The 11,503-nt window shown below is 36.4% G+C and overlaps 1 protein-coding gene across 1 annotated transcript; it reads left to right on the forward strand.

Moving 5' to 3' along the window:
• The first annotated feature begins 5,694 nt into the window (after positions 1 to 5,694).
• On the forward strand, positions 5,695 to 11,285 carry SCG2 (secretogranin II). The gene is made up of 2 exons (XM_077885715.1): positions 5,695 to 5,855; positions 8,990 to 11,285. Exon 2 carries the CDS (start codon positions 9,004 to 9,006, stop codon positions 10,849 to 10,851), a length of 1,848 nt encoding a protein of 615 aa, XP_077741841.1. The 5' UTR covers positions 5,695 to 5,855; positions 8,990 to 9,003; the 3' UTR covers positions 10,852 to 11,285.
• The last annotated feature ends 218 nt before the right edge of the window (positions 11,286 to 11,503 follow it).

Here is an 11,503-nt window from a genome sequence, read left to right on the forward strand (position 1 = left end):
TCTCATGCCCCTGAGATCACAATCTGAGCCAAAACCAAGAGTTGGATTTTTAACCAACTGGGCCCTCCAGGCTTGCGTTCTTATGCTGTAACTCACTGTTAATCAAAACTTAGCATCCATTAGAATCACCTAGAGGGGTTGTAGGACATCAATCACTAGGATTCCATCCCAGAGTTTCTGATTCAGTAGATCTGAGTGGAGTCTGAGAATTTGCATTGCTACTTTCCAGAAAATGCTGATGTTGCTGATCTGGAACCACACTGAGAATCACTGCTTTAACAGGTGCTTTAAATCACCCTACCTATAGCACTTCCGCCTTTCTTCAGTGTCAAAGTAGTAGATGATATGGAATACATCCTCGGTGGCTTTCTTTGGGGGAAGAGATTTTAGGTTGGAGAGCCTTTTTACAGTTCCTGACTTCATATCACACATGCAAGTGCCCTACCTCCAGAAGTGATATATTCGTTTCACCAAAATAGCACTCTAAAATCCCAACAAAGGCTAAGTGAACTGTGAAAGTCATCTGGTGAATCAGTGGGGGCACTGGACACAAAATGCTAAACTTGACCATGAAGATGCTAAACTTTGACCTTGAAGACTCTCCCACATCTCCTTGGGCTTCTGGTTAAAAGGAGGTGTAGAAATGTGTACTTGGGTGATTTCCAAACAGAAAATATCCTTGTTAGAATGTTTGCATGTATATACTCAAAATGTTGATTCACAAAACAATTATGTCAGGAGAATCTGAAAGATTGAGACATTCAGTGTTATTTTCAACAAAGTAATTAACTTCTAGTGCACAAACTTCTTTTCCCAAAATCCATTGAGAGAGCAGATGCTCAAACATGCATGGGATTAGATTAAGGGAATGGTACTTTCTTTTCCTCCAAGCACCAGATGGTTCTAGAATCCAAAGGCAATGGAAAATAAAGCCCAAATTTATTTAAGTGGCTCTCTTTGAGAGTTTATGAGAAAAATCATATTTTAATACCTAGTAGGCAAATGCAAAAATAATTTCACAGCCAAATCCCATTTCACAAAGAAAAGAGGCATAGCGTCCAAGGATTAAAAGAGGCCTTAAATGTTTATTTAGTTTGTCTGGAGCCACCAGCAATGTTGTACCTTGATAAGAAGAGGAAGTGGGGGGGGGGTGGGGGGAGAAGGAGGAAGTAGAAAAAGAACAATAACAAAACCCCCCAAAAAACAAAGAATAAACAAATACTAGTCATAAATAGCTTAGCTCACTTTTCTTATGTGCGATTGTGCGATCTCAAACTTTAGCTTAACTACTGGGAATATGTTTTACAAAATAAGGGAAAGAGTAGATAAACAGAGTGAAAGAAAATTTTCCTTAAAAAAAAACCCTAAACATAATTTGCTAGCAAAAAAACTCTAAACATAATTTGAAGCTCACATATAAAGGCAGTTCATTTGCCGAAGGGCACTGAGGGAACAAAAACATTCCAAGCTGGAGCTTGGACAGCACAATGATGACATGTTAACTTAATTCAACACAGCATCGTTTTGTAAAAGTCCTTATGTAAAAGGCAATGGGGCAGGCATGAGGGTACAGTGGTAGAAAACTGAGTTTCTGCCTCCTAGAACTGGTGGATTTTGTCTGAGAAACAGTACTGAGGGTACCCGGTTCCTGATTTATATGTTTTCTGAAAGCAATTTGGCAGGTTTTGCTTTTGCAAGGAAAGTGGTAAAACATTTCATTCTTCTTTGATAGTGTTTTTTTTTTTTTAAGTCATCTCAAGACAGGAACATTTATTAATAAAGAAAGTATACTACAGCTAAAAGAAATTTAAATAAAATTTGGAAGCAGTGCATCAGGGAGGCAAAGAGTAAACAAGACGTATAAAGAAGGAAAAGTGAACAGAAGAGAAGGGAGGCAGACGTGGGAGGAATGAGCAAGAAGTAGTTCAGGACTTTAGGAGTCTGGGGAAGACAGTGCACACCACCCCCTGCCCCTGGTAAATGCTGGAGGACCTCAGGCCATACCTGCTGCAGATTGGATTCCTCCATGAGTCTTAACTTCCAAGGGAGAGAAGGACAAGGGAGTTAAGAGACACGGGAGAAGGAGATGAGAGAATGAGGAGAAAGAAGCCACATTGACTTCTGAATCTTAATTGCTTTCTTATAAATTGAAACAAAATGGGAAACGTAATGGAGTGGAAGAGAGATACATTTCAAATTGAGGGATTACTAAGATTGCTTGTACAAACGACAAAAAAAAAATCAAAGTCTGGTCTAAATGAAATATGAAATTGAGTAACAAAGAATGAAATGACTAAGATTTAAGAAATTCTGATCATAGAAACAAATTAGTTCATTCAAATTACTTAGATTTGAATTGTGAATGATTGGCTTGATCTTAACAGCACATGGTGAAGATTCAAGCTAATTTAGTAAAGACTATTATCATACACAGTACATAATTATTTTGAAAATGTTCAGGATATAGAGCTTTGTTTCTTGGAGGCAATGATAGTTGGCAATTTGGACCTGACAGAAAATTAAAATTTTGTAAGGAACATTTAAAATGATTTTATCCAGGCTTAGTAATAAAAAGATGTATAGGTTATCTGTAATATACATGCTCTAAAAGATCTCACGTCAACAAAAACACTGTTTTCTCTCTATACATTATGTTTTAACTTTGTCAAATAGATTTCTATTTCAGAAAATAGTTTTCTTTAGAACAACTACTGGCAAAAATAATTGATTTCTAGAGTTATATTAAATATAACTCATTGGAAAAATCTATAGAACACAGGCTGCTGGTGAGTAGAATTTTCAAACTCAGTAAATACTCTCTTGTTTGGAAGACATTATAATATGCCACAAAGCATCAATAAAGCGATCTAATGTCAACTCTTGTTTTCTATTTTTGCTGCCCCAGATAGGAGTCTGGGCGTAGGCCATCTGGACAGTGATCAAGAAAAGCAATTGGGACAACCCCTGAGGATTTTGGTCAAAGTGGCTACATTCTGGACTTGGATCTTTAATGGTTGGATCCCTGCCATACTCATTTCTCTATTCCTGTAACCCAGCAGAGTACCTAAATCATAGTCTTTATTATGGAAACACCTTTGGAAAGAACGAATTCAAATTGTACCTCTACCAGTTATGAGTGAGGCAACCGTGGCTGACTTACTTATTTCTGAATTTAAGTTTCATCCTCTGCAAAATGGAGATAAAAATAACTATCTATTGTAGTTACAGGACGATTAAATTAGGTTGTAGAAGTTCCAACTACAGTGGTTGGAACATAATGGAACTCAATAAATGTATTTATCATAGTATCATACAGTAGGCAGAAATTCAGTTATCCACATGTGGCTCATTATTCTACCCACACCTGTAGCTGATGGAGCCAGTTCATCCCAGCAGCTGCCTTCTAACATCTCCATTGGAGTTTTTGAATGAGGTTTTGCATGATTAATCTCAAGAAAGAGATTGACTTTGGGGCCTTAAAAGAACTATAGCTTCTGGTCCCTGCCAAAAAAGTTCAATTCCTGAACTAGCCTGATCAAGAGTGACTTCCTTGAGAGCTATTGGGACCATGTTGAACCAATTCAACCCTTTAAGATTAAACTTCCAGAATTTTCTGGGGGCAGTGTTGTTGATATTGGTTAGTTCAACTGGCCACACAGAACTCCTGGAAAACAAATTAGGTCAAACTCAAAGTGGCTTAAATATTTATCAAGGTTAAAGAAAATATTATGTGTATATAGCTAACAAAAATATCAGCAAAAGAGCTAACTTTGAGTTGGTGGTTGAGAAATGGGATTTTCAACCTTTTCTCTTCAACCTAGCACTAGACGTTGCTCTCAAAACTCATTATGAAGGACACAAATTTTGGGGAATAGGCCCTAGGGTTCCAGTCTGAGCCTGTATCAGTTCCATGTCAATCCATAGATGATGCTGGTCTGGTCATTTAGAAAAATCAAATATTTTCAATAGGAGAATAAGGAGGGAAAAATCAAGGGTAATTTTAATTTTCCCTTGTTTTTTTCCTAAAATTTAAACTATTCCTATTTACTTGAGGATTTCAAGAGAACTGTGGTTTACCTAACATAGTTAGAAACCATTTTATTTTATTTTTTGGAAACCATTTTAATAAAACCTGATAATGACATATCTAAGTGAAGGCTCTTTTCCCAGGAGGCTCTCCACCCCCCTGAATTTTTCCCTTGAATTTGAATATGGAACCAAATAGCTTTCCACAATGCTTCCCAAACACATCTGGCTAACCTCTTTCTTAGTGCTTTCCAATTCATGCCAAAAGAATTAGTCTGTCATTCCCACCAGCTTATGTGTCCTTAAAAGTATATATATATAGATATATCTATCTATCTATATAGGACCATATATATTATATATATATATGTGATATCATGAAAAGCTATCACACATATATATGATATCATACAAAAGCTAACACACATATATAATTCATCTTTGTATCTGGCATTTAGTAGGCATTACAACTTACTGGATGGATAAATCAGTGGCTGGTTATTTATTTAACTGAGATTTAAAGGGATCTCTTATACAGCAAGATACTTTTAATATTTATTTATTTATTTATTTATTTATTTATTTATTTATTTATTATTTTTATTGAAGTTCAATCTGCCAACATATAGTATAACACCCAGTGCTCATCCTTAATATTTAGAGTATGTTTCAAACCATAGTTTTTAGGAAACATATCTTTAATAAAATAGTTAAAAATTTAGACTTATATAAATTATTAAAATAAATAATCATGCTATCTGGCAAAGCAGAGCTGTGGTCATGAATTACAAATCTGAAAGGTTGGGAGTTAACTACTATATTATTCCCTGGGTATTCAATTCATTCATCTGATTCCATAGGGGGAATATATTTATAGCTCAACTTCCTCTCACTTGCAGATGAATTCCCATTACATATGTGTTATATTTTTCTCTAACAGTTAAAGAATCTGTTTTTTTAATTTAATGGAGTATTTTCATTAATACTCAACTTCTAAGCTTCCCTTTTTGAGACAGATGTTGTAAAAGATACCAACAGATTCATATAGAATCATCAACCAGTAGACCTGAAATCTTAGGGATACCACTTCAAAATTACATTGTAGCTCTAAAGCAAAATTTCAACTCCTTAGAGCCTTAAAGTTTATTCTCATACGAGAGAGAGAGAGAGAGAGAGAGAGAGAGAGAGAGGAGAGAGTTTTCCTTTTTATTCAAATAAATTTGAGTTTAAAAACAATGCTGCTTCTGGTCATGTTACGAAATACGACTTTCATTTTCATAAGGTGCCTTCCATTCCTCCTGGAGTATACCAGGGAACGGGAATGTGATTTCTTTGTGGGCAATGAAGGAAAAAAAAGTCCTTTTGTGTAAAACTTTTTTACAACGACAAAAACAATAGCATCAAGAAACACGTATCACCAGATATTAGAACACGGATGAGATTACAGTTCAATTAGCCATGTCCGTCTGGCAGATTTCTTTATTTCTAAGGGGAATGAGTGCAGAGCGTTTTATCCCAAGCCTCAAAAATTTTGATGAAAGAAAAAAGAAAACTGCAATTTTTGCCACGGAAAGGCAGGTGGCGTAAGCATGCAGCATTTCCCCCCCTCCCTTAAATATATAAAGTGATTATTTTCTCTCGGGTTCTTTGAAAAAACTCGCTTGTGCTCGGGTTTGTGGCTGAGCGGGTGACGTCAGTGTGGCAGTGCGGACCGGGCCGGCGGCTCCCTATAAGCCGAGGAGCTGTCCGGGTGCTGAAGCGGCCCGAGCAGCTCGCCAGGCGGACCCGCAGGAACATGCTGTGGACCTCCCCTGCCTTGTAAAAAGGAGGTAAGACCGCTTTTCCCTTGGATTTACTGGAAAGTTCTAAATTGCGTCTTCTTTCCTTAATTCCTAGCTGAGAAGAAAAAGACCCTTTGGCAACCTTATATCTAAAGAATCACTGAATAGCAACCTGCTGCTCTTCAGCCAATGTAAGGACACCATATGTACCTATAGAAGTTAATCTAGGATCGATACCACTTGCTGTTAGGTATTTTATGACCACCATGCTATTTGGATAACCATATGTAAGAAGTGTGAAAAAGTTAAGGATTTTAACGTCAATACCCAATTAATGTAAAGTTAACTAGCCCTGATATTTTTCTTTCCTTCATGTGTTGTTTCTTCTCTTAAAAACTAGATACGAAGCCAGAGATATAATTTATCTGTTTAATATTCTTAGCAGTAGGTTTCCAATCATTCCGAAGCTGTTAAACACATGAGTCACAGAGGCAACCAATTTTGGAACTAGTTCTTCTTTTCCTTTGACATTTACCTTACGAGAGCTCAAAATTAATAACCTATATAAAATTATTTTCTGAATTGGTATACTCTGAAAGGCTTACATTGTTATTTCTTAGGTTTAGCCCCAGGAAAGTAAGACTAGAATTATCTTGAGTACTGGTTTTTTTTTTTTTCTTTTATTCAAGGAGGAATATTATCCTGGGTTATAGGTTGGATATGAAAGTTGATAATTTTGAATTACCATGAGGAAAACATTTGCAATTGTGTTAGCTATGATTATTATGTTTTGAGTGAAAGAGGTTGTACAATATTTTGCTGAAAAATTTTAATGGGACATGTTTTTTTCTATATCCTAATTAGTGGAATTTCTCAAATTAGATATATCTACCTGTATTTGTCAATGTTCCTAGTTTTACTTTCAGTAGAAAAGACATTTTAGCTTACGAGACATTAGTTCAAATTGTACATAGGATATTAGAGCTGTTGAAACCTTCTTCTGCATGTAGAAAAACTGCTACCTGGGAAAGAAATCCCTTGAGTCTTATTCAAAGGCAATAACTATGTCATCCAAACTGAAACCTTATAAATGACCAAGGAATAGCATGTGTTAGGCTGTGGTTTAAATACCTGCATTAAAAATTCTGCCCCAATTCCACAGTAAGCTCATCGACAGGATAATGATTTTAAAGACAAGCACATAACTCATATGTTAAGAATACTGCAGGATAAAGGTTTCAAAGTAAATAAGTTCATTAAGGTTCCTAAAATTACTATTTCAAATGCCAATGTTGAAAATAGATTATCAAAGCTAAATTAATCTTGAAATTATATATATATAAATATATATATAAAGAAGAAATTATAATGTACTTTTATTTAAATCTAAAAATCTGTGAATAAAATTTCTTATAGTAAACATTAATTCATAGTAAATATTTCAGAAGTTTTCTCTGACATGCCTTTAAAGATTTTTCTCTTTCAGTAAATTAAGTGATCTAATAGGGATCATTTTAATAAATATATGCATTTATGCTAAAGAAATTTCTATAACTACAACCACTGCTAGTTCTAAAATCTGAAGCTTACTAAAATACCAAATGATGAAAAATGATATTTTCTATAATTGATAACTAATAGAATGTCATACCCACAAAACAGTATATATATATATATATATATATATATCACAAAATCATGCAAATAAGATATCATGAATAAACTTGTGAGCTCTTCTTACATTTATTTGTAACAAAAATTGCAAATATTAAAATAGTTTTTCAATGTTAGCAATGCTGAATGTAAAACATGTAAAAAAATAATCCCCTTGCTAATTCATATGTGAGATTATAAGGCATTGGAGGAAAAAAAAATGAATGAAGATTTTTAAGTAGGAAGAATTCAACATATCGTCTGTGTTTATCTAAATTGGGAATTACATAGTGGTTATTTTAAGATTTTCTAGCAGTATGAGTCATTTAAGATTTCACAGGTCCACACCAAAATAGACACAGACATAAGTCAAGCTGAATCTGAACACTCACAAGTTCAGAAATAGACTGGTTAAGAAAACTTATGTTCTCTCTGTAGCATCTGTTATTATTTACTATGCATTCTTGAAGGCTGATGAAAAATATAACCATGATTGCATTTTGCAAGACAGTCACAAATAAAATGATTAGAAGCCTGGAGCACAGATATTTTAAAAGTTTCCTTTTTTATTATTATTATTTATGATAGTCACAGAGAGAGAGAGAGAGAGAGAGAGAGAGAGGCAGAGACACAGGCAGAGGGAGAAGCAGGCTCCATGCCCCGGGAGCCCGATGTGGGATTCGATCCTGGGTCTCCAGGATCACACCCTGGGCCAAAGGCAGGCGCCAAACCACTGTGCCACCCAGGGATCCCTAAAAGTTTCCTTTTTAATATGTTTACACAGAAACTTCACTAGGTTAGCCTACTAGCTGGGGCCAGAGAATGTTCTGGATGTTATTAAGGTAGAGAACTTTTAAAACCGACAGCTGGGTTTGGTGTCAGAGTGAGAACAAGTTATTTCTGAAAAATGTATGTAAATAGAACTCATCCACAAGGCAATTCAGTATGATTGACATTAAGATGCTGTGTTACTTCATCATTTATAATGTCACTGCTGTGGTGTTTCTACAACAAAGTCAGATGTACAAGTCAGGAGCTAAACCACAGGATTTTTGATACAACATCAAGGAAATCATTGTGTGTGTGTGTGTGTGTGTGTGTGTACATGCATGTTTTCAATTAAGCCAGCTAATTTTTTTACCAATGATTTGAATAGCAGTGCTATATAAGGGAACTAAAAATCAGCTTGGAAATTTTTTATTTAAACAGACAATGCATACTAAAAAAAAGTACGTGTTTTGCAAATTAAAAAATAAAATTTGAGAAACCTCACATCAGTGTTTTTGTTATTATTTTAGCAGAGTGAATGCCATGCAAACTTGATGCAGTTGGGTAACAATTTTGCTAGATTCTTGTAGTTAGCTTATGGGAGTTATATAGGAAATATGTATGGCTTTAAAAAAGAGTCATCCTAAATGTAATGTGAAATAATCTCTGCTATATATTTTCCCTCAATGGTCAGTTACCTCTTTTGCTATAGTGTCTTCTAGTTTTTCCTTTCTATTAACTCATATTTTCTATGCTTTAAGGACATCTTTCAAACATGGCAGAAGCTAAGACTCACCGGTTTGGAGCAGCCCTGTGTCTCATCCCTTTAATTTTCCTCATCTCTGGGGATGAAGCAGCTTCATTTCAACGAAACCAGCTGCTTCAAAAGGAACCAGATCTCAGATTGGAAAATGTCCAAAAGTTTCCCAGTCCTGAAATGATCAGAGCTTTAGAATACATAGAAAAACTCCGACAACAAGCTCACAAGGAAGAAAACAGCCCAGACTACAATCCTTACCAAGGTGTCTCTGTTCCCCTTCAGAAAAAAGAAAATGGTGATGAAAATCATTTGCCAGAAAATACAAGGGATTCCCTGAGTGAAGATGAGTGGATGAGGATAATACTTGAAGCTTTGAGACAGGCTGAGAATGAGCCTCAGTCTTTACCAAAAGAAAAGCCCTATGGCTTGAATTCAGAAAAGAACTTTCCAATGGACATGTCTGATGATTATGAGACTCAACAGTGGCCAGAAAGGAAGCTCAAGCACATGAGATTCCCTCCTATGTATGAAGAAAATTCCAGGGATAACCCTTTTAAACGCACAAATGAAATAGTAGAGGAACAATATACTCCTCAAAGTCTTGCCACGCTAGAATCTGTATTCCAAGAGCTGGGGAAACTGACAGGACCAAACAACCAGAAGCGTGAGAGAGTTGATGAGGAGCAAAAACTGTACACGGATGATGAAGATGACATCTACAAGGCCAATAACATTGCCTATGAAGATGTGGTTGGGGGAGAAGATTGGAACCCAGTAGAAGAAAAGATAGAGGATCAAACCCAGGAAGAGGTAAAAGACAACAAAGAGAATATAGAAAAAAATGAACAGATCAACGACGAAGTGAAGCGTTCAGGGCAGCTGGGACTCCAAGATGAAGATCTCCGGAAAGAGAGTAAAGACCAACTCTCAGATGATGTCTCCAAAGTAATTGCATACCTGAAAAGGTTAGTGAATGCTGCGGGTAGTGGGAGGTCACAGAATGGGCAGAACGGGGAAAGAGCAACCAGGCTTTTTGAGAAACCACTTGATTCTCAGTCTATTTATCAGCTGATTGAAATCTCAAGGAATTTACAGATACCCCCTGAAGACTTAATTGATATGCTGAAAACTGGAGAGAAGCCAAATGGATCAGTGGAACCCGAGCAGGAGGTTGAACTTCCCGTTGACCTAGATGACATCGCAGAGGTTGATGTAGACCGCCCAGACCTGTTCCAAAATAAAGTGCTCTCCAAGAATGGCTATGCCAAAACACCTGGTCGTGCTGTGGCAGAGGCCCTACCAGATGGGCTCACTGTTGAGGACATTCTAAATCTTTTAGGGATGGAGAGTCCAGCAAACCAAAAGCCTCCATATTTTTCTGGTCAGTATAACCGAGAGAAACTTCTGCCGAGACTCCCCTATGGTCCTGGAAGATCTAGAGCCAACCAACTTCCCAAAGGTACCTGGATGCCGGATATTGAGAACAGACAAATAGCGTATGAAAACCTGAATGACAAGGATCAAGAATTAGGAGAGTACTTGGCCAGGATGCTAGCGAAATACCCTGAGATCATGAATTCAAACCAGGTGAAGCGAGTTCCAAGTCAAGTCTCATCTGAAGATAACCTACAAGACGAGGACCAAATTGAACAGGCCATCAAAGAGCATTTGAACCAAGGCAGCTCTCAGGAGCTGGCCTCGGTAAGCAAAAGACTCCCTGTGGGGCCCCCAAAGAATGATGATACCCCAAACAGACAGTACTTGGATGAAGATCTGTTAATGAAAGTGCTGGAATACCTCAACCAAGAAAAGGCAGAAAAGGGAAGGGAGCATATTGCTAAGAGAGCAATGGAAAATATGTAAGAGTTTTCATCAATTGCCCTACTTTCTTCCTCCAACCCCAAGAAAACCCCAACATTTCTCTTTAGTGTGTTGACTTCTATCCTGTTAACACTGTAATATCTTTAAATGATGTACAGGCAGATGATTCCATTTCACTGGGGTACCTGCTTCCTTTATTCTGACCTGTTCTCTTGTGTATGGATATGTGTCAATGTTATGACTTCTGGATATAAAAAATTAATCATATCCCTTATTCAAGAAAGATATCTGTGATAGTGTTTAATAGTGTATTTAATGGCCGTGGCATTGTTGATGCTCACATATGATAAAGAGTGTCCTATGATTCTCTTGACAGTTTTTAATATTTATTGAATTATTTTGTTACTGTCTGTAGTGTTTTGTGAAGTACTGGAGCAAAAAAATAAAGCATTATAAATATATAGTTTTATTCATAAGGCCTTTTCTATTGTGTGTTTTATTGTTGATTAATAAATGTTATTTCTTGACAACTGTGGACTATTCATTCTGGAGATGACTATGGAGCCCAAAGAGAAAATTCTTACCTTCCACAGCCAACGCAGGTAAGAAATAAGTGTAAATATATTATTATGCTCTATATACTTTTAGAATGCAAAATCCTCTAACAGCCCACTGCTTAACACTTGCCTATGGC

Source organism: Canis aureus, chromosome 36 (assembly GCF_053574225.1).
Source record: "Canis aureus isolate CA01 chromosome 36, VMU_Caureus_v.1.0, whole genome shotgun sequence".
Taxonomy (NCBI): Eukaryota; Metazoa; Chordata; class Mammalia; order Carnivora; family Canidae; genus Canis; species Canis aureus.